This window comes from Rhinoderma darwinii, chromosome 7, assembly GCF_050947455.1.
Source record: "Rhinoderma darwinii isolate aRhiDar2 chromosome 7, aRhiDar2.hap1, whole genome shotgun sequence".
Classification (NCBI taxonomy): domain Eukaryota; kingdom Metazoa; phylum Chordata; class Amphibia; order Anura; family Rhinodermatidae; genus Rhinoderma; species Rhinoderma darwinii.
The window spans coordinates 132,632,524-132,657,002 of NC_134693.1; the positions used below are offsets into that span (position 1 = coordinate 132,632,524).

Here is a 24,479-nt window from a genome sequence, read left to right on the forward strand (position 1 = left end):
TGTGGAATTTCACAAGGCCAGAAGCAGCGCTGGCTGAAGATTTCCGGGACTCCAGATTATCCAGCGCAGCCGTACGTCAGAATAGTCACTGGTGTCCAAGACGTCTTTTCACACGAGTGCAACATCCAAAAACATCCAACCACCGCCGGAGGGGTTTGGGCACTTTATTAAGAGTCTGTGAAGGTGCCAACTCATGGACCATCACTGGATTATTCCCATTTTATAAAGTATTGGCACGGGGCTAGGATTTGCCATCACTTTATGATCAGTGGGGGTTGTGAAATCTGGGACCACCGATCCCGATAATGAAAGGACTGCAGCGCTGATTTAGCTCTGCGACATCTTCACCCGCTGTGCAGAAATGCAGCAAAAATCCTCTCGATTAAAAAAAATGTCCTACCGTTTTCTGTATGCAGCTACTATGCAGACCTATGTGCGGCTGCTGCTCCGTAGTTTCAGACTACAAGCAAACCCTGTCTGTAGTCTGATCCTGCAGCTGGTGGCCGAGTCCGTTTTCAAATTGACTGCAGGTAAAAGTAATTTCGCTGTTAATGGCCGTGCGGTTATTCAGCTAAACGTCCGTTTACCGAGCCGCCATTAACGTTGCGAGTGCTTTGAGCTGCAGTCAACTTTAAAACTGTGCCCATTTACAAGTCAGCAGAGTTTTGGCTTCAGGCCGGTCATACCTCAGCTGTGGTGCATCCGCAGCACGAGAACCCATCCTTATAGGTAGCAGTTTAGTAACCCCAGGTGTCTCACATTCGTGTCCAATGCTTCCGGAACTTTAACAAGTCGACATCTTTTCTGTTGTTGGTCAGCTCGGAACTTCACCTGACTGCAAGACCCAAGTAAGTGGACCTTTACTAAAAGTAGTTGAGTACCCCTGGAGCATTGAGAGAAATGGGAGGGGAGAGCGACTTCACAGGGAACACCCACTGAGCCCTGAACTTGCAGCTCCACAAGCAGACATATCGGAGAACACAGGCGTGGAAACTAAAAGAAGCGATCCAGAAATCCACCAACAACATAGAGCAGGACGCGGCGCACATAGACTCTACGGGTAATGCCACACGGCGCGTCCCTGACACGGTTGCGACGCGGCCAACAACCACGCCGGCACCATGTTCGGCGCAGCTGTCAAATACCCTGTTAATGGATGTGCGTTATTGCAGGTAAAACGTCCCTTTATTTGCAAAATCGTGCGGCCATTACTTAATACACTCTTTATGGCCGCACGATTTTGCAGGTAAAGGGCCGTTTTACCTGCAATAATGCGTGGCCAGGAACCGTGTATTTGACAGCCGCGCCGAACATGGTGGCGGTGCGGTTGTTGGCTGCGTTGCAACTGTCAGCCACTCCGTTTGGCTTTACACTTCAGGCGATCAGTAGGCGTCTCTGTCCGTCTGATAACCTGGCACCACTTTGCTCTCGTTGCTGCTGGATTAAAGGAATTTTTACTGGAGATGAAGAAAAGTTCGTGTAACGCGTCGGCCATCTTGCTGTTCTCTTACAAACTTGATCGCAGCTGGTAATAAACGTAGAGCGGCTCGGAAACTATTTGCCTCGTAAGATTTCATCCCGGCGCTGATGCATCTAATGAGCGATGTGCTCCAGTCCTGCTGAGACGCTGAACATTAGGCACGCTGTGCGATTGAGCCATTTTATTCCCCTGAATGCGAAGACAAAAATGAAAAGTAAATGCAAGCTGTGAACTCGCAATCCCCCTACTCTGCGAAATGCGTCTTTTAAGGGATCGGTGCTTTTCTTAATGAGAATATCACAGAGAGAAAGATTGGAAGAGACTCCGGCAAGCACGGCAGATGAAGGTCTCCACTACAGCCAAGAGGGACGTCGTTACAAGAGGGCACGTAGAAAAGGGGCTTTACGTGCACGTTCAGGACTGCGCTCCTATAGAGAGTCTGTCATGGAAACAGATCATTTTATTGCTTATAAGATGGCTATGAACAGTAGAGCGCCCCCTATTGATCCTTCTGATCCAGATTTCAAGTCCAGTTCATATGAAAAGGGAGCGCGAGCGATGTTTGAGGGGGGGGGGGGCAGTTGGTTGTTCCTATGCACCCACTCTACCTGCATTTAAAGGGTTTGTCCAGGATTAGAAAAAAGTCTGCTTTTTTTTTTCCCCTCTCTTAAACAGCGCCACCCTTTGTCAGTGGGTGGTCTCTGGTATTACAGCTTATCCCTAGTCACATGAATGAGGGTGAACTGCAATACCAGACACCTCTCATGGGCACGAGTCACGCTGTTTCTTGAAAAGATGGAGACACGTCTACATTTAGGTGATACATAAAATAGAGTTTAGGGGGTAAAAGGGCGCCCATTGAATGCCCTGAAAAAACCTGATTGGGAAGCAATAATGCTGTAATGTAAAGTACGTTCCCCTCAGATTATTGTTGGAGTGGGATCACCTGATCGGCTCCACTTTCATCACAACCCATTCTCAAATGCCCATTTAATTAAATATGGTAACCCCGTGGTGTAAGGGGGGCACTGGCGCTGATGGACTGAAACCCTTGGGACGATCCTTCTAGGTCTATACTTTTTTCTAAAATTGTAGGAGGCAGATCGAGAACGGAGTCTCAAATACATAACTTTTTGGAGTCCATGTTGATTGTAGGGAAGCCCCGGCTATGCCCAGTATAACGATACCCCCGGTGCCACATAATGGTAATTATTGCTCGGACAGACTTATTATAAGTCAACAGGAGGAGAAAACTCATTATAACGGATCCTGTAAAAATGTTCAGTGTGAACAGAGCTATAGGAGGTTGGCTCACAAGTGAATGGGCTGCAATACCAGAAACAGCCCATGAACAAGGGTGGCGCTGTTTTGGGGAATTTTTTAAATAATCTTAGACAACCCCTTTTATAGAATGGGTGTATTCAGCACCAATCCATGAATGACAAATGAAAGTCTTAGCCCTAATACACACGACCGTGTTTGCCGCCCGAGTCCCGTCCATGATCCGTGGAAAAATAGTTCCATCTTACCACGGATCGGAGAGTCGGTCCGTTTTCGCTGACCCAATTCAACCACTAAAGTAAATGGGTTTGTGAAAACTACCGGGTGCCACTCGGATGCCGTGAAAAACCACAGCTCGTGTCCAAGAGGGCTTAGTACACCCAGGCACCTACACCTACTGGAAGTGATTTTTTAATTTTTTATATATATATATTTTGCATACCTTTTTTGATCTTTTCAAAAAAATAAATCTTGTAACTCTGCTGTGTTAATAATTCATCAAACATTAGGAACCTTTTGAAAAGTTATGTTCAGAGGACGCGGACTATTCCTTATTAACCGTTTAGCACACAGGTGTAGAGTATACATTGTATATAGAGATATAGAGTCTGTGTGTATATGTATATATACACACATACATCTCTATTATATATAATGTAATTACTGTTACTTTGGACGAATGACCCACGGCTGCGGCTGCAACATCCTTAGGGTATATCCCCACACACAGGATACACTGCGCAATTTCTGCAACGGAATAAAAAAAAACTTAGGTAAATCTGCAGCTTTTCCGCTAGGTGAGAACCCGGCCTTAATGGTGATCTTCTTCTCCTCTTTGGTATAAACGTCCCTCCGATCTCCCGTTCTCGTCAGGACTAGATTTCTCTCTCATCCCAGCAGAGTATTTATAATTTATGCTCGTTATAATGCACTTTGTCAGCAGATGGGTAAAGCCTTGAGATTTCTGCCTGCGTGATTCTACACCGGGTGATGGTGAAAGTCAATGTTAGCTGTAGATCCGTCTGTGTGACGTGTAGTGACTGACGGCACAGGCCTCGACTTAATATAAGGACTACGTTAAATAATATAATCATTCCGCTTCTGTGAATTACTCCTCACTGCGTAGACTTCCATTATTCCTTTTCTTCTCTTCCCAGTCCTTTATAATCTCCCACAGTTACTCCGATGATAAAAGGAGCAATGATTCCCTCCCCTCCAAATGCACTGACCCTGTGGTCCCGTGATAATCAATATGTACGACATCGTTGGCAAACGAGCGCCAATCGACTGTCTCGCCGGTGTAAAAAGGCCTTAAATTTTAGGGAATGTCCAACTTTTAAAATTTTTTTAAATTCCAACATTCAGTGCTCATCAATTTCTTAATATGTCTTTTTAGGGTTCAGAGCTCTGTTTTCCTGATAGAGAGCTCCATATTCCCTGCATAGACCGTTACATTATAGAATTCTAACTACCTGCAGCCACCACTAGAGGGAGCTTACTGTGTTAATATTGAGTTCAAGGTATAAATTGTATGCAGTAAGCTCCCCCTAGTGGTGGCTGCAGACAGTCAGGATTGGATTATTTATGCAGGGGATTTGCAGCTCTTGTCAATATTATGTATAGGTTTTTTTTTTTTTTTTTTTACTAGGCTGAAGTACACGGCTTATGAGATGGATCTCCGCATCCATTCTCATATTCCCCGACTGTCAAGTCACTTTATTATTACATCGGAAACAAGGGTTTCCAGGAAGGAGGGTAGTAAAACATGAGCTATGAAACTTAAGGAGACGTACACCCGTGTTGTTTTTGCTCGTCCTTTTTATCTTCTATGTTTATTTGCATGGAGGAGTGTAGCAAGACTATAAGAAGAAAAAAAAAAGGTGAATCGTTTATATGCCTTTCATAGGAATACATCGCCCTCTAGTGGTAGTAATTATATGCAACCCCTCGATGACCATGCTGTTAATTACTTTTATAGGATGGGATAATTCACAGCTCGCTTGAGCCGGCCGAGATCCTTTACCTGACGGTGGCGTATGATTGGTTCCTCTTTGGGTGAGTCTTGGCTGATTCCCCCCCCCCCCCCCTTCTCCCAGACATGGTGGCCTGGGTGTCATTGCGCCCTCTGCACCCCTATAACTGCCCTTCAGATCATGACTTGTACTCATTGTGCCTCTTGCTGTTTTCAGACACATGTTGGTTGATCGTCTCAGCAAGGGTGAAGAGGTTCGTTCTGCATCTTGTTGTATTTTATTTTTTAACACTTTAATCACTGTTATTCCTTAGATTTACCGCAGCCTGACAAATACCTGAACAGTCCCGACGCCATGTTACTGAACAGCCAGCCGGCTGACACTGTTCACACCCACTCTTCTGAAGCAGGACCCCCCCAATAAAAGTCACTAGTTATTCGCTGTGCGTCCTGTAGCCCAGTGGTCTCCAGCCTGTGGAGAACAAGAACTCCCAGCATTCCCTAACAGCCTGCTAGTGGTTGCAGTTCTTTAATAGCTGGAGAGCTACAGGTTTGGCGGTCACTATTGTAGACCCTTAAAGGGCCGTACCTCACGCTAGGTTATTGCCATCAATGTCCAATCATTTGCAGTCCAACCAATACTGGTCACTAGAGTGAAGTCACTTAAGTGAAGTGCTAAGAAAGCACCGTGCCCCTTCGGCTCTGGTCAGCCGAACATGTGGTCTCCGGTAAAACCCGACCAGAGCCGTCCGGTGCAGAAAGGACAATCCTACTGCTGCTGTATGTTCATCCTATTGATCATAGGGTCACAATGGTCAGACCCCCACTGATGCCATCAATGTATTTTTAGTAGGCAGTTTTGTATTTCTTGAATGTGGAGTTCCTTTAGAACTCTTTAGTCTGACATTAACTTACAGGATAGTCACCTATAGGTGGCGCTGGAGAGACCGTTCTCTTTCCTTTTGAGGAGAGCTATTTTGCATACCTTTCCCAGGGAGCATTGCCTTTAAGACTCCTTACTAGCTGGATCTCCACAAGTAGATTCAGTACCTTATCTGTGAAAAACCACAGATAAGGTTTCGTTCACACCTGCCTTCTGGTTTTCCGTTTCTCTGCTCCATCATAGGAGCAGAAGAACAAATAAACAAAAGTGTGAGATCCGTTGCATGACTTACACCAATGGCGTAGAACCCGTTGACTTTCATCGGGTTTCCGTCATTTTTGTCCAGCATTTCAGAGCCTAACATATCAGGATTTTGCATTGACTTGCGCCAAATTGCAAGCTCAGCCCTACTACACTTGGCACGTTTGCCTCTGCTATGTCAGTATTAATCTTTCTATCGACTTTAGCTGGTTCTGGTCCAGTTTCCACATTACTGGTTTACAAGTATCTCTCCCCTAATTGCCTAGTGATTACTTAAGTATGATGAAACGCCACGCTCCGAGACTGGCAGCTTTACATGCACCTTCCAGACACTCGATGCTCCCTCCTCGATCTAATGAGCAACATTCGTCAAAGGAAAACACTTCTCGTTACAAACCAAACCAGCATCTGTCTGCCAGGGCTCAGCAGTCGGCTGCAAAGTTTTCCATTCCCTTTCTTGTCTCGATGTTTAGTTCCTTTTAATCATAGACGTAAATACGATCCACGGCGCTGATCAGACGCCAGCAGGACGGGGCTGCTGTTCATTTGTAGCACAGGAGGGACGATGCAAAGGGGAAGCCAAGGAAGAAAGAAAGAGAGAGAATGTATTTGTATTTAGTCATTTTTAGTTTTAATAAATAGATTCTCTGGCTGGGAACTGTAAAACCCTCCTGCACCAATAACCACCCCACTGGCGCCCCCTACTGTAAGAATGCTCAGTGTCTGGTACTTGCCCTGCAAAATATAAGACCTTTGTCGCCACAAACCTGGATAGACATCTCACTGATATTACTTTATTATGTTAGTCCGCACCAGTCTGTGAGATACAGATGTAGCTGAGCTGAGTTTGTCGCCACAAGGCTCAGCTTGTCGGCCATAGCGTAGCCTTTGTAACGTTGAATGTTAGATCATGGGGTGCAACTTTTACTCCCACTTTTGTAAGACTGATAGCCCTATGGGAGTGCACACATTCTATCATTCACTGTATGGGGGAAGCAGATGACCGGGTTTTGATGGCGATGATCATTGATCCTTAAAGAGCGCCTCTCCCCTAAAATAAATGTGTGGAATATCAGTCCCTGAGTTCTCCTTCAGCTTAGTACTAATACAGCTATGGTCTGAAGACCTTGAGACAGACTAGTTGCTAGGGATACACTGCCTAACTACAAGATTTTTATTGGATTGTCAGGCAACGTTTCCCATCTGTCTCAGGGTAAGAGTTTTCAAGGACTGAACTTGCAATTGGGGAGGATCAAGTCTTTAGAAGTCCCTAAAGAGGACCTATCACCTCTCCTGACATGTTTGTTTTAGTAAATACTTGTATTCCCCATGAAATAACAATTCTAGAGACTATTTTCCTAGAGCTCTGCATTGATTCATTCCTCTGTTTTCCCTCCTGGAAATTTATAAATAGACATGCTACTATTACCTTGTCAGAGGGGCGTGTCCCTACAAGTCTCACTCTGTCAGCACTGATTGGACGTTGTCAGGCTGTGTAGGGACACACCCCCAACTGGTGACACTCAGCTGTCAATTTATTCATACATTTCTAGGAGGAATAATAGAGGAACGGTACAACACAGACTTCAAAGAAAAGATGCTCCAGAATTGTTATATTATAAGGAATACATATAATTACTAAAAGAGACATGTCAGGATAGCTGACCGGTCCTCTTTAAAGGGGTTGTCCAGGATTTAAAAAAAAAATATGGCTGCTTCTCAAAACAACACCACACCTGTCCACAGGTTGTCTGGTATTGCAACTCGGCTCCATTGAAATTAATAGGGTGGATCTGCAATACCACACACAACCTGTGGACAGGTGTGGCGCTATTGTTAGAAGGAAAGCAGCCATGTTTTTCTAATCCTGGACAACTTTTAAAGCCGGCTTCTCTCTACATGTAGCTGCCATAATGAAGGGACACTATGGGAAAACCAGATTGATATTAGACATAACACAGTATCTGTTTTTCCTGGAGTCTTCCTTTAATCGGATTTCAGCGGACAAGCACTTTAATATGCAGCCGTGACCGGGACTAGAGGCAGCCATTACTATGACCTTGGGGGTTGTCAAGCAGACCCTGAATAGTCTATAAATGAGCATTGTTACATCCCCATCCCCTGCACCCTTCTCTGCCTGCGTTCTGCATATTTCATGAACCAGGAAGCTCAGGATGAACATCGCCAATTTCCCAGATAGAAAGCTGCAATTTATGGCACGGCTCCTCAAATTGTGTGTATAGAATCTGTCTTTCATGCCTATGAACAATTATTGTATTTGCTGCTACTTCACTGTTAATAACGATTCCTTCTCCCTCCTCCTTCCAGATATTTTTCTTCTGCTTCAATTTTCTGAAGCACATCACTTCGGACGAGTTCTCCTCATCGGGGAGGAAATCACGGTAAGCTCGCGCCTGTAACGGTGGAGAGAAAGCTGCTGACCTCGTTATCAGAGCTGGTGATGGGATATCGATGGAGGCCACGAAACCTCTAGTGTCCTGACCCAGTTTGTTTAATTTATTCTCTGCTGGAAATGTTCCCAGCCTGGGACCTGCCTCACATGGAGGTGTGTATGGAAGTGCCTGGCGCAATAAAACCAGCGGGGCCATATATAGAAAATTTTAACTAGATCTGCGGGTTTGTATAATTCATGAATGGTATCTGTGTCTTTAAATGGCATTAGCGTGCAGTCTAAAGGTGCCCATACACGAGGCCTGATTCACATTTCGTATTTAACCTTCCGTCCCGACATATACATCCGACGGTAGATAGTGACGTACACCACTATATAGCCATACAGTGAGATTCATCACCTGTACTTGAAGTGCAGTGCCCGGGGTACCCCCTGATGTCACTGTCCATATAAGGATAGCGGTGACCAGGGCTTTCAATTATGGAGTCCCCGGCCAGAGCATCGCGAGCTGTCTCGTTGACGGGCGCTCATTTCCTCGGCCCATGTCGGGCCGTGTAAGAGGACCCTTACGGGGGTTGTCTGCTTTTAGACAACCCTTAGTAGGGCATGTGGATATAATAGTGGGGTGATACACACAGGACCACTATTAGCCAGAACTCAATGGGTGCCATGTATTGTCTGATTTCCCCACATGATTAAATGGCTTTGCCAGCAGCAGACCCCGCTAATGTTTATTGTCAAGGGACTTCAGATCTATCACATGCTCCCTTATGCCTTGTCCGTGGAGTGGTCTCATGTGAATGCAGAAGATCTCTCATTATGGAACAGGAATAAAATGCTTCCTGGACGATGTATAAGGGAACTTGTGACCGTGCTTGATACACGGAACCCCACCCCCAATCATTCATAGCCTCTGGGACCCCCACCGATCCTGATTTAGCGCTGCGTCCCCTTCCGGTTTTTTTTCCCTGCACATCGGCGCCCCTGAAATACAGCCAGGAGTCCGGCAGCGCCGCTGTGCAGGGAAAACGTAGAAGGGGACACAGAGCTAGATCAGTGCAGTGGCCCCTTCGTTCTCAGGATCGCTCGGGGTCCCAGAGGTCAGGCCTCCATTGATCATAAAGTGATGTCATATCCTAGCCATATGTCATCACTTTATAAGATGGGAATACCCCTTTAAGAATGTCAGAAAATGTATCAGGTTCCCTTTAAACTGATGTGTTAACTTGAATCCATATCGATCACTGTTGGGATATTGTAGCGTTGGGCAGGGAATTTGGTGCAGGAACAAGATGGACATAAATAATCAGTAATGGTCCTTCTATCTTGCAGGCGGAAAAGTTCACAAACCCGGGACCCCGGCTTAACATTCGAAGATTTCTGTGCACTAAGTAGGTGTCATATGTTCAATACATGTAATCCAATATTTGACTTTAATGTGTAATAAAACACTTACTACATATTAAATATTAGGATGAAAAAAATCTATAAATGGATATACAGGGAGTTTCCTTGACTCTGGCATACGATAATCCAGAATATTTGATAATCCGGCACGTGTCTGGTCCCAGGGACGCCGGATTAAGGGATTTTTAGTGCAGTTATTTCAGTTTTTGGGCATGAACTGATTTTATCTCCTTCCCCCCCAGAACCTCGGGATCGTGGCAGCGCCACCAGTCTAAGCAGCGACTTCTCTGTCATTACTGAAGATTCTCCCAGTGCCTTCGGAAATACTCACTGTGAATCTGTGGACCTGATGACTTTCGGAGCGCAGAGCCACGCAGTCTGGTAAGGGGGAAATTTTAGTTCTGATCACGTCCTAATAGGAAATACCGGAAACATATTAGTGACCGGTTACCAGGGAGGTAAAGCTCAATGTCTGCTGTTAGCCCGAGCCGTAAAGGAGCTTTCTCCAGGTTATAAATGTCTGATTGCTGGAGGGCTCCACCGCAGGGACCCCCCCCCCGATTACTAGAATGGGGTTCACCAGTTCCCAAATTCCTCACTATGGGACCGCAGGGAGGAGGAGCTCGAAGAAGCGGTGGTCGGTGCTGCTCCATTCAATGTGTATGGGACTGATAGATAGTCAAGTACGGCACTCGACTGTCAGCCCCACAGACATAGAGTGGGCGTGTGCTCGTACTCCTCAATGGGGGGGCGGGAGGAACAGTGGGCTCAGGATCCCCATTCTAGTGATCGGTCAGGGTCAGTTTTGATTGGTGGGGGTCTGGGTTTTTAGGACCCCCCCCTCCACTGGTTGCTGAGATGACGAGGTACAAGCACTCGCCTAAGCGCTGTGCCCCTATGGCTGCGATTGCTTTGTTTGGCTCTTCTCAGAGACGTGTTCACACGCCATGTTTTTTTTTTTTTTTGCTGCAAACCACACCACCTTGCTCATTTTGTTTAAAAAAATTAAAAAAAATTCACCACGGTTCACTGCAAAAACGCAACGTTTGACCACAGCCTAAGGCCTCATGCACACAACTGTGACGTTCATAGATTCATGTGGGCGGTTTTAAATACGTGCCCCAAAAACTTAGGACATGTTTTTTTCCTGACCAAATTTGCGGCTCAGACTCGCACATTGTGCGTGATCATCCCTGCATTTTTTTTTTTTTTGCGGATCCACGAATACTGATGACTCTTGGATGCATTACGGGAGGTTTTTTTGCAGACACATTCACCGCAAAACCACTACGGTCGTGTGCATTAGGCCTTAATAAAAACTTCTAAAGCTTACTAATATACTTTGTTTCAATACCTCGCCATTTTCAAAATATTGCTTTGCTGTCTGTGAATGAAAACACTCTTGTTGTTCACAGGCTGCAGACCTGTTGATACCTGGTCTCCTGCTCTCATACAATTGTATCCAGTCTAGTCAATGCTCTGTGAGATAAACAGCGTGAACTCCAGACTGATACATTGTAGCAAACTACCAGAGCCATATATGTGCAGCTGCTGCTAATAGTGGCAATTCTATATCTATATGTGTGCACGGATGGTGATTCGGATTTGCACTGTCCCTATGAAGAGCCTGAACAGGCCTCGAACTTAGAATGGAAGTGTTGACATGGGGACACCCCACAGCTGCTGCCGACCTCCGTAACCTCAAGCATTCATAACACTGTAGAATATTAGAAACTTATTTTCACATTTTACATCCACAATGAAACCCCTTTAAATATTCAGGTGCATCTAAGACCTCTATAGACTATCCACGGGTTATGCCATAAATGTCTGGACGCAGGTCCCAGCTCTGGGTCACCCATGAATATGCCATAAAGATGTTTTTTACCCCTTGAACACTAGGCCTTGCTCCTGTAGGCAGGTTTATATAGTGACTTCATCGCTCACCTTCCTCTTCATCCACCACACCAGGAAGAAGACTCATACCTCCTCCCCACAAGCAGCAGTTTGGAGCCGCACTTCAGAAGACCATCTGCTCCAGCCGTCGGGAACTGAAGCCAAATCCTCCAGCTCCTCCTCATCAAATCACTCAGACATCTTCCTGAGAGCGGGGAGTAGTCCCCTGGAGGTGCCGCAGCGCAGGTGGGACACGTGGCGAGCCATTCCTACGTACGTGTGACCTTTTACATTCATACAGTTTGTTTGTGGCTTTCGTTATATTGATGTGCTGCATGTTGTGGACTTAGAACACTTCGTAGGTTTGCAGTATGGCCGGGTAAGGAACATTAGGGCAGATATCCGATCGAATCTGGGACCTTTAACCCAGGGTCAAACTGGCCCACCCGACTAGTAGATGATCCTCCAGGGGTCCAGGCTCTGACATAGTAATGGGACCTAATGATCCAGCAGAAGACAACCCCATTTGGAGGGGACATTGGATCCAATCACTAGGGTCTATTTCTTTTGGGATGGTTCATGAATAACCTATCAGATCTGTCCTGTTTGTGCAATGGTAACCACAAAGATTGCAACTACATGTGGACGAGCTGAAGGGGGGTCCTCACAATCCTCCTCTGGTGGACATGAGTAACCCCAGTCTAACATTGCTTGAACCTCTGATGCCTGTAGCTTCACAGGAATTGGAACTGGACTGCTGCGTCCACAATCCTATTGTTTTATTTGTATGGCATGTACCCATTTACAGACACCAAAGTAGAGAACTTTAGGTGTCTTTACGCATTAGATGTACATCGGCCAAACCCGCCGTTTTCAGGGGGACCAGCCGACTATCTGATGTGTATGGAGGTGTCCGGACTCTCCCCCGATGGCCGATGTCACGGGAGAGAAGGATCGGTCATGTTGGATTTGTTGGATCCTTTGTTCTCATGGGAAATATGGGGCCGTCAGATGTTTTTGGCAGCGGCTCATTACCTTCTCCCCATTGAGAGCACATGTGTGCCCAGTGGGTATGGGGGGTTGGGAGGAATAGCTGTCGACCGAGCAAGCATTTGATTGACATCTTTTTAAAGTGTATGACCAGCTTAACTGAGCTTAACCCATCCCCCAACATCTCCCTTTTCTTTTTACAAAGTTGGGCCCGATTCACACGAGCATGGGGAAACTCGGACGTGAAAAACGGTCCGAGGTGCCCCCGTGCGGGTCCCGTTTTCACAGATCCCCATAGACTTGAGTCTATGGAGGGATCCGTTAAAACGGAACAAAATAGGACATGTTCTATTTTTCAACGAACCCTTCACACGGTCTGTTGAAAACCGCCGTCTGAACAACCCCATTGAAGAACATGCGGCCGTTGTTTCAACGATCGTCACACGGACATATTCAACTAATCAGGCCTTCGTGTAGGATCTCACCTGAATGAGGTCACACTAGACCGTCTGGAGATATGTCCTGTGATCCTTTATATGTATTTCGCACATTATGGCCGGCAGTGCGGCAGAGAACGTGTATACGTGTTATTGGTGGCCGTTGATTGAAGTTTAGTTTTTATTCGTGTGGCCACTGCAGAAGAGCTCTTATGTATGTATGTAATGTATCGGGATGTGTAGACAGGACTTGTCGGCTTCCTTTAATTGTGTGAAGAAATGAGGTATTGCTCACTTGATACTGTCCCACCGTATATTGCCGTGTACTCATACGGGTCTCTGGAGCATCCAAACACTAGGGCAATTTTATAATCGTCTAATTAAAGGCGATCTACCAAAAATAAGTCGTAACAGGCCTTTTAGTGTACAAAACAGCGCCACACTTACTTACAGCTTGTGTGTGGTATTGCAGCTCAGTCCAATTCACTTCAGTGGAGCTGAACTGCAATACCAGATGCAACCCATGGACAGGTGTGGTGCTGTTTTTGAAAGACAGCAGCCATGTTTTTCTAACCTTGGACACCCCCTTTAACTCTACAAATTACAGGCCCCAAGCCTGAGGCTGCACTACTGAGATATTCTGACGGCAACATCTTCCCTTTTGATTTCTGTCGGATGCTGGGCGTCATGGAGGCTTGTGTGAATCCAAATCACTTTCTTCATTCTACGTGGCTTGAATTATTATGGGTGTGTATGCGGGACGTTGACGTATCTGGTGATTTGAACGTTTATAATAAAAACTTACCATCTCGCTTCATTATAGGAGCTAGGCTGTGCTGTTAGGGGCGTGTCTGACGACAAGCTTGTTGACTGTTTCCAATAGCAACCAGCAGAATTGTGAATGCAACTTCATTCTCCTTCTGATGGCTGGTTTTCCTTTCATGTCTGTGACCAGCTCAAGGGGTCACATCAGAGACCTCTCCTTTCAAAATGAGGCCATTTGGACAACAGCTAATTTGGCAGTGGGAATCTGCGGCTACCTGGCAGTTGCCGCAGCAGGAGATATGTAGTTTTACATGGCAGGCGTTCAGATGAATGGCCGTCCGTGTAATACAAACACGGCTCCGGGTCAGCCAGAACAAGAGCGGCTCATACTAAGCGGCTCTCAGTTCTGACTCCTAGTTGGGGGTCCCTAACGAGAGACCCCCATCTACTATGTGCATTTGCATATAGACAGGGTTTGTCATCACGAGACAACTCCTCTAGGCCTCTGTGTTTCTAAAATTAATAACTTTGTGGGTGGAGAGCAAACCATAGATCTTTAATACAACTCTGTGTGCCAGTTCTGTTTACAGCCCTCGTCCCGTAGAGGAGGTAGGATTGTAATCTGGTTACATAATGCATCGTTACTTCAGCACATGTTCAGACTACGCATTGGATGAGTGGCTTATACTACAGTCTGATTGAAACACGACTTTCCCTGCAGCTATCTGACGCTGAGTCTTGATTTTACGGCCAGTTAGTCTTTGTATTTCCAGCTCACATAACACAACACTGCGCTCCATCCCCCAGTGGCGATACTGAGCGGAGAGAAGGCAGCGAGTTGGCATGTGTTTTCATAATCGCAGGTGCAGTGGGTTTTGTAGCCCCGGCTGCAGCTCTCCACACATTCCCTATTCCCAGATTAGTACCATGCTGAAGACTGACCTCATTTTATAATGGTGTGTTGCTTTTCTCATCCACAGCAATATTAGGTTACAATGTGGAGATGCTCCATTAAAACCAACTACACAAATGTTTAGTGTGTCTTAATATTGTGGAATAAATGTATTTTGTTTCTTGGTTGCACGTGTTGGTGCCCGGTGCCAGCCGCAGGGTTTTCTTGATCTTTCCCTTTTTGATTATATAAGAAGAAATATTTAAAACATACCTTCTAGTAATAAGTTTTTATAAATCACTAGTATATAAAACATTGTAATGTACCTTATGAGGTAGAAGTGGCATTTTCCTCCCCTTTAGCGGCCTGTCGTGCTCTTTTACCTCTCCCCAAATATCCAGAAACCTCCTCCGTCACCCAAAAAATTAATCTATCTTAATACATTAAATTAGACTGGGAGGAGGGGGATGCAGCTGCAGGATCTCTCCATTAAGACTTCATGCTGTGAGAGGGGAGGAGGAGCAGCCAATAACACACAGCACAGATCTTACATCACACCGCCATATAGATATACAGAAACCATCAGAGGGAAGGAAACGGTGATGTACTTCAAGGTTTTTAGTATCTGTGACCGGTCACATCAGTAGAGCTCCAGGGGGGTCCCTGGCTCTCGGTTTGGTAATGAGGTGACCACAGCCACCTCTTTACTATAATCAATGGGAGTTATGGAAACCTATGTGGGTGCTTTTACATAGGCGTTCTTTATAACTCCCATCGAGTTGTTATATGAAGTCGTGGCCGGGTAGACAAGGTCATCTCTACATTTAAATGAGGGCCGATATCCATTCATTACACCCATAGAGTTTGGAGGAATAGCTGGGTAGAGTTTAGTGGGATCCAAACTGCAAGACACCCCCATACTATTTATTGCACTTCGTGTGGTCTGCTCTCTAGTCTTATTGCTGACTTTGGCTTTCACCACTTGACTTGGTCCTTCTCAGCATGTGGAGACTGATACATGTGTGTCGTACTAAAGCACATTCAAAGCCTTCATGGAAAATGTATATGATGCAATATAAATGATGATATTTTACATTAAGTAACTTTATAGCTTGCTAAATAATCGTAGGATAAAATAACCGTCTTACACCTCTACTCCGAAAACGTGCAAACAGTGGGGTCTCTACCACCTCCAGAAGTTGCTGAGGAACAGTAGTTGGGGGGCACATATTACATAGCATTTGTGGTCTTGAGAACACCCATTATACATAGGCCAATAGGGGTCTAAGTATTGGAGGCAACAAGTTATCTTCAAGGTGTCCTTATGGCTCTATGACATCACTCTTGGCCAGACATAGGAAATACTGGTCATACCAGTACAAAGACTTTGCAGTACCATGACGGACTTACCTGCTATGTAGAACAATAGAGGCAAAAAGTGTGAAACCAAACAAGGAAACTTTTGCTGTTCAAAAAGAAAAAGACATGGGTCACTTTATGGTGGCCCACCAATGCAGTTGTAGCCAGTTCGTAAAGGGATTGTCCAGTTTAGAAAATCCATTTTCATACACCCTATTATGGTATTCTGAGATAATAGAGGGGGGCCCTCTATTTGGCCAAAGTGGAGAGCGGTTAGAAAGAGCGCGTCTCGTTCTGGAGGATCTGTCCTGTCCTGTATTACACAGGCGGCACGTTGATATGAATGGACACTGTGTAGTGCTTAATTTCCCCTGTGGTGGCGCTGCAGAGAAATTGAATACTTCCAGGTTTCCATACAGATCACAACTGACCACTGGGGGTTGAAAGCAGACAGCCCCTTTTTAAATATGTGCTGTGAAGGATCAATAACATATGCCTAATAAGGACCCCCTCTTGCTACCCGCAAAGAGCCGCTAAAATAGAGCGTCTCTCATTTAGACGGACCCGGTATTAATTTGAATGGCCAGTGAGTAATACTACGTTATCCTGGCAGGGGAAATGTATTATTAGACCTGGCTTTCCTTGGCGATCACAGCTGATCGCCGGGGTCTTTTTAAGCCGGATCCACGGCGATCAGTTTATCACTGCGCAGGTTTTAATCCGAAAGGCAGTTGTTTTTGTGTTTTTTATACTTAAGCTACATACAAAGTATAACTTTTATATAAAATATCACTTTACATTGTATGTTGTACTAATCTTTATTATTGTGCAAACCCAACAATTTGGCTTGAATTTAGAAATCTTAATCATCAACTAATCACCGCACTGACATCTTGTCTGAAGATTTTTTTCCATCTCTTTTCCTCTTGGGCAGTGGTGTGTTTTTTCCCAAGTCCTATCTGCTCCTGACTATTGTTTGATTTCCTCTAACTTGCTTATGGCTGGTGGTCTGGATATCTTTTAATATGGAGACCCTAGTAATCTGCTGCGTCTTCACGCTTTGGGGGTGCTGGTTTCTGCATGCACCTTGGCTTTGCAACAGCTCCGCATTATAAGAGAACCGTTTTGACCATCTCTTGGAGAGAGCAGTTCCTGGCGCCGCTTCTCTCCTGTCTCCTCCAGGTGGACAGCACTGTCTGCAGTTCTCTTCACTGATGCAGAGTGACAAGAGCTTCTGTACACGGCCTCTCCAGAGGCATGAACTGGACAGCTCTTCTTTTTTTTTTTTTTTTCTGTTTTTATAGTAGAAGACACTCATCCCACGGTCTTCCCTTTTTCTCTCTTCGCCTCAGATCAGCGGACCATTCTCTACCTGGATCTTCCGTCTCTACAGACTATGGCAGCTGGCAGATGGTATCGGAGGGTGGGAGTGTTCATGACCATGGTATCCTCAGCACCGCTACCTTCCTCCCCTTCAGCTTCCCAGATGAGAAACCTAGCAGTGGCCTGTAAGTGGATCCAGAGTGTCGACTGCTCTTCTCTTCAGTGAATGAGCAGTCTGACTGTCAAATCAAAAGACTATGTATTGCCCCAAGGTATAAGTAACGGTGATGGGCTGCAGATCTCACGAGATTACCAACATAACTCCACTTAGGTTATCCAATGCCTTTTAGATATGGATTGTTCCTAGGTCAATATATACTGATTAAATGGAACAAAAAAGTTCCTCAAACTCCGATCGTTGATAATCCGCAAGGTACAAAGAACATTGGATGAGCTCGTCCAGACGGTCTCGAATTCCCAGCAGGTAAATGGGACATTAAGGTGTTTACCTGATGCATAAAAGTGTAACCCTACTCTTCTATAGGAGTTTACCAAGATTATTTTTTAATTCTAACTCGGAATTCATCATTGTGTAAACTTCCATTATTTTATTACTTCTCCCCATGAATCTTTTATACCTCCTTCCACTTCATGGTATGGAAGGCCCTCACAATGCAATAGCTGGTTGTGATAATCCCCTAATCCAAAAATTCAAGGTTGCAAGCTGTTTTTATTTAAGGCTGTACTTACTAAAGGTCCCCCGCTAAGGGGATGAGCGAGGGTGTCTTCTTTGTCCAGGATCTCCTCTTGGTAGTCATTTTAAACAATGGTAGATCACAAGAAAAAGGGTTGTCCTATCTCAGACCCATTTCCCATTTGTTTCATTCTCACAAAATGACCAGTTCTACAGGATCCGCCAAATAGACAGGGTGGGGGACACACTGAATGCTGATTCTACAGCTCTTAAAGGGGTTGTCCACTTTGTACAATCCCTACTTGTTAGACCGATAATAAACTAATCACAAAATGTCCCCCTGCTGTGATCCCCAGCGATCAGGGAAACCTCGCAATAAGTGTTTAATTTACCTGCAGCGCCACCACAGGGGAAATTAAGTATTACACCGTGTCCATTCATATCAATGTGTTGTCTGTGTAATACAGGACAGGTCCTCCAGAGCGAGAGACTCTTTGTAACCGCTCTCCACTCTGATTAAGAGATGAAGATCCTGAATTCCCTAAAAAAGGTTATGAGAATGGGTTTCCTAAACTGGACAACTCTAAGTGTAAAATTTACAGTAGAACTTCTAGAAGATCGGTGTCCCTCCTGCCAAATCCCCCCGCAACAAAATAAAGAGAGTAGAGACCGCTTTTGAAGCGGGGTTTGTTTTAAGCGCTGCCTAGCAAGCCCAGTGCTCGCAGAAATTATACATAAGAGAGTCTGAAGGATTCCCGAATGAATTATGACGATGGGAAATGAAAGTTCTAACCAGAGTTTTCCTGCTAAACATTATAGATGGCACTGTCGGATTCATAATTAAATGAGATTATGAATTCCAAAGGTCTCCTGTTATCCCGCTCCTATCCCCAATGCATTATGTGACGACAACAACAATCAAAACCCATTATAATTTCTACATTTTCAGTCTTAAATCATCTCATCAGATTGTACTGAATATGAAAGCATTCATATGCTCCCTTTACTACACCAGAAAAATTACAGCTACTATACTGCCCCCTAAGGACAAAAATATAACTACTATAATACTACTCCGCATGTACAAGAATATAACTACTATAATACTGCTCCCTATATACAAGAATATAACTACTATAATACTGCTCCTATATACAAGAATATAACTACTGTAATACTGCTCCTATATACAAGAATATAACTACTATAATACTGCCCCCTACATACAAGAATATAACTACTATAATACTGCCTCCTATATACAAGAATATAACTACTATAATACTGCCCCTATATACAAGTATATAACTACTATAATACTGCTCCTATATACAAGAATATAGCTACTATAACACTGCCCCCTATATACAAGAATATAACTACTATAATACTGCTCCTATATACAAGAATATAACTACTGTAATACTGCTCCTATATACAAGAATATAACTACTATAATACTGCCCCCTACATACAAGAATATAACTACTATAATACTGCCCCTATATACAAGTATATAACTACTATAATACTGCTCCTATATACAAGAATATAGCTACTATAACACTGCCCCCTATATACAAGAATATAACTACTATAATACTGCCTCCTATATACAAGAATATAACTACTATAATACTACTCCCCATGTACAAGAATATAACTACTATAATGCTGCTCCTATATACAAGAATATAACTACTATAATACTGCTCCTATATACAAGAATATAACTACTATAATACTGCTCCTATAGACAAGAATATAACTACTATAATACTGCTCCTATAGACAAGAATATAACTACTATAATACTGCCCCCTATATACAAGAATATAACTACCATAATACTGCCCCCTATATACAAGAATATAACTACTATAATACTGCTCCCTATATACAAGAATATAACTACTGTAATACTGCCCCCTATATACAAGAATATAACTACTATAATACTGACCCCTATATACAAGAATATAACTACTATAATACTGCTCCCTATGTACAAGAATATAACTACTGTAATACTACTTCTGTATACAAGAATATAACTACTATAATATACTGCTCCTATATACAAGAATATAACTACTATAATACTGTCCCCTATATACAAGAATATAACTACTATAAAACTGCCCCCTATATACAAGAATATAACTACTATAATACTCCCCCTATATACAAGAATATAACTACTATAATACTGTCCCTATATACAAGAATATAACTACTATAATACTGTCCCCTATATACAAGAATGTAACTACTATAATACTGCCCCCTATATACAAGAATATAACTACTATAATACTGTCCCCTATATACAAGAATATAACTACTATAAAACTGCCCCCTATATACAAGAATATAACTACTATAATACTCCCCCTATATACAAGAATATAACTACTATAATACTGTCCCTATATACAAGAATATAACTACTATAATACTGTCCCCTATATACAAGAATGTAACTACTATAATACTGCCCCCTATATACAAGAATATAACTACTATAATACTGCCCCCTATATACAAGAATATAACTACTATAATACTGCCCCCTATATACAAGAATATAACTACTATAATACTGCCCCTATGTACAAGAATATAACTACTATAATACTGCCCCCTATATACAAGAATATAACTACTATAATACTGTTCCTATATACAAGAATATAACTACTATAATACTGCCCCTATATACAAGAATATAACTACTATAATACTGCTCCTATATACAAGAATATAACTACTATAATACTGCCCCTATATACAAGAATATAACTACTATAATACTGCCCCCTATATACAAGAATATAACTACTATAATACTGCCCCCTATGTACAAGAATGTAACTACTATAATACTGCCCCCTATGTACAAGAATATAACTACTATAATACTGCCCCCTATGTACAAGAATGTAACTACTATAATACTGCCCCTATATACAAGAATATAACTACTATAATACTGCCCCCTATATACAAGAATGTAACTACTATAATACTGCCCCTATATACAAGAATATAACTACTATAATACTGCTCCTATATACAAGAATATAAGTACTATAATACTGCCCCCTATATACAAGAATATAACTACTAGAATACTGCTCCCATATACAAGAATATAACTACTATAATACTGCCCCCTATATACAAGAATATAACTACTATAATACTGCCCCTATATACAAGAATATAACTACTATAATACTGCCCCCTATATACAAGAATATAACTACTATAATACTGCCCCCTATATACAAGAATATAACTACTATAATACTGCCCCTATGTACAAGAATATAACTACTATAATACTGCCCCCTATATACAAGAATATAACTACTATAATACTGTTCCTATATACAAGAATATAACTACTATAATACTGCCCCTATATACAAGAATATAACTACTATAATACTGCTCCTATATACAAGAATATAACTACTATAATACTGCCCCTATATACAAGAATATAACTACTATAATACTGCCCCCTATATACAAGAATATAACTACTATAATACTGCCCCCTATGTACAAGAATGTAACTACTATAATACTGCCCCCTATGTACAAGAATATAACTACTATAATACTGCCCCCTATGTACAAGAATGTAACTACTATAATACTGCCCCTATATACAAGAATATAACTACTATAATACTGCCCCCTATATACAAGAATGTAACTACTATAATACTGCCCCTATATACAAGAATATAACTACTATAATACTGCCCCCTATATACAAGAATATAAGTACTATAATACTGCCCCCTATATACAAGAATATAACTACTAGAATACTGCTCCCATATACAAGAATATAACTACTATAATACTGCCCCCTATATACAAGAATATAGCTACCTTTTTGTTGTCTATTGTGGGGAATAACTAGGATAATTCTCTTGCCTCTATGGAGATGATATTGGTTGAGGTACAGGAGGGCCACACGTCACTCAGTGTTGGAGGTAATGCCGCAGGCCACTAAACAGTGTCAGGAATATACTGAGAATTTCTAACAATTTGCCTCTCCGTGATACAGGAGTGAAATACATTGCTCTTCTCTGTAGACCTGGTATATAGATGTATATTTTGGGCAGCTGGAACGACCAGGGAACGGCTGCTGCTAAAAATAAAGCACCTGAGATTTGACCGATTGTCAGCAATTTAGGAGAAGTTTTCTTGGCTGGCAGATTCCCCGTAGACCCGGCGTTGTGTAACTGCAGAGGCTGAACTGTAATCGCTCATGTCTGTCCACAGGGCAGTAACTCACAGCTGATCACCCTGAGCTAGCCGGTCCTTATTAAAAGCAACCATGTACTTTTAAGGGTTAATCCATAATGTGCCGTAAGTATACCAGATGTATACCCGATAAAATATTATACCGCTCCAGTAGTGTGGCACAGGCATTTACTCATCAAGGGTTTACATGCCATAGGGGCATCACCTGCATCTGCTATGGGATTCGTACCTCAGTTTTAGCCCATCCCCCATGTACAGTGTAAACCTGCATAGGGCTCCTCTGTTCCTCCGACTCCTCGTTCCTCAAGTGGCTCTCCCATTTGGTTGGTCCCAATACTTTTGCTATTGCATGGCATGGACTTGTGCAGGACTCCGGTCGTTGTTAGCAGACAAAAGGGTGGAGACCACCCAAGGATCATGGAAATGAGGTGGGGACGACAACACTAGGACCTTTTTTACGTCCTAGGTGGCAAACCCTGGCACTTTGTTGGTACTGACGCTACAGGAAGGAGTTGGAGGAAAAAAAGTGGCAGGTCACCCTGGATGGGAAGGAGGCTCCGTATTAACCAATGCCAGGAGGGGGCACCATTTTGAATTACCATGTTGCCTCCCTAATACAACAGCCTCCTTTCTAGCCTAGTACTAGGAGGCTCTTCAGACTCCCGGAACCTCAGGTGTGGAAGAATTAGTCGAAGCGTCCCAGCCAAGGCTGCATTTCATATTTGATAAATTGCTGGAAATTTTAAAAGCTAGTTATAATCGATCTTTGGCGTTTGGCCCTGTTGTGACTTCACACTTATGGGCAAACTGATTTGAGCCACCATTGCCTATTGGTTGGTAAGGTCCGGCACATAGTGGGCATTCCGACTCATGTTGAAGTTATTCAATCGGCTGAGGTCAGGGCTCTGTGTCATTACGTTTTTCCACACTGAACTGCTAATGTTTTTTTTAAGGACCTCACCTTGTCGATGTCTCTGTATAATGTATTAAGTATTAAGATTTCCCCTCGCTGAAATGCCTTCTGCATTTGGGCAAGAAATGTTCTCCTGGGATCCATCACTTCCAATACTTTGGAGTTCAGCTTTACAACACTGCAGCAGACACTTGACATTGTGCATAATGTTCTCAGGCTTATGTGCAGCTGCTTGACCTTGGGAACTCAGTCTATATAAGGCTCCCTTGTGGCTGACCAGTTCTTGCGTCGATGGACAGACTTTTTATGCACTAGGATGGTCACGTTCTGTGAGCTTGTGTGGCCACCACATCACTGCTGAGGACAGTTACTAGTAGCCGGGCAGTAATTTGATGAAACTATTCAAAGGTGGCATCCAGTGCCAAGTTGAAAGTCACTGGGCTCTTCTCTTACTGCTTATTCTTGTCAGCGGGGAATGCATGGCTATATGCTCACATTCAAACAAGCTTTTATTGGCAGGACCAAATACACATTAGCATTGCCAAAGCAAGTTAGGCTTCGTTCACATGTGCGTTGTGCCTCCCGTTCTAGCGGATCCGTCAGAGGACCACAAGCACGGAACTAAATGTTTCAGTAAAAAAAACAAAAAAACCTTTCAATGGGTTTTGTTTTTGCATCAGTTGTGCTCAGGATCCGTTCAGTCAGGTTTCCGTTTTATTGACTGTCGTCTGCGCTATTGATACCGTCGGAAAACCGGAAACCTGCCAGAATGGTGACGAACGGAAACCATTAGCGACAATTGATATGAGTGACTGAAACGGAAGCTGTGGTTTCACTTTCCGTTGCGGGGTTCACCCGACGGAAACCTCCGATGGAACCCCGGAAAAGAAAGCGAACGGTGATGTGAACAGGCCCTTATGCATTACGTTTAACGGATCCGTTTTTTTTCTGCACATGCGCAGACTAAAAATGAAAGCAAAAAAGATACAAAGATAAAAACGGATCCATTATAACTGACACAAACGGAAAGAAAAGAGAAAAGGGTTTTGACGGATCCGGTTAATTGATAAGACACAAAAAAAAGACATATTTTACCTTCTGTTGCATTCAGTCTGGCATCAGTCATTCTGTCCGTTTTTTTTATTTCAACGGATCCGCTAAAACGGATGCCACAACGCAGATCTGAACGAAGCCTAAGAAGTAAGGGACTGAGGGGTCGGGGGACA

The 24,479-nt window shown here is 43.4% G+C and overlaps 1 protein-coding gene across 4 annotated transcripts in view; it reads left to right on the forward strand.

The window, feature by feature from the left end:
- The window catches only part of MTMR14 (myotubularin related protein 14), a 46,947-nt gene that overhangs the window by 19,750 nt on the left and 2,718 nt on the right, over positions 1 to 24,479 (forward strand). The window contains exons 12-18 of one of the 4 annotated variants that reach the window (XM_075834073.1): positions 4,740 to 4,816; positions 4,951 to 4,987; positions 8,206 to 8,279; positions 9,623 to 9,681; positions 9,940 to 10,078; positions 11,669 to 11,866; positions 17,389 to 17,544. In XM_075834073.1, the coding sequence (XP_075690188.1) occupies positions 4,740 to 4,816; positions 4,951 to 4,987; positions 8,206 to 8,279; positions 9,623 to 9,681; positions 9,940 to 10,078; positions 11,669 to 11,866; positions 17,389 to 17,544 (740 nt within the window). The remainder of the gene's footprint in view (positions 1 to 4,739; positions 4,817 to 4,950; positions 4,988 to 8,205; positions 8,280 to 9,622; positions 9,682 to 9,939; positions 10,079 to 11,668; positions 11,867 to 17,388; positions 17,545 to 24,479) is intronic. The other 3 variants (XM_075834074.1, XM_075834075.1, XM_075834076.1) reach the window with 3 other exon arrangements.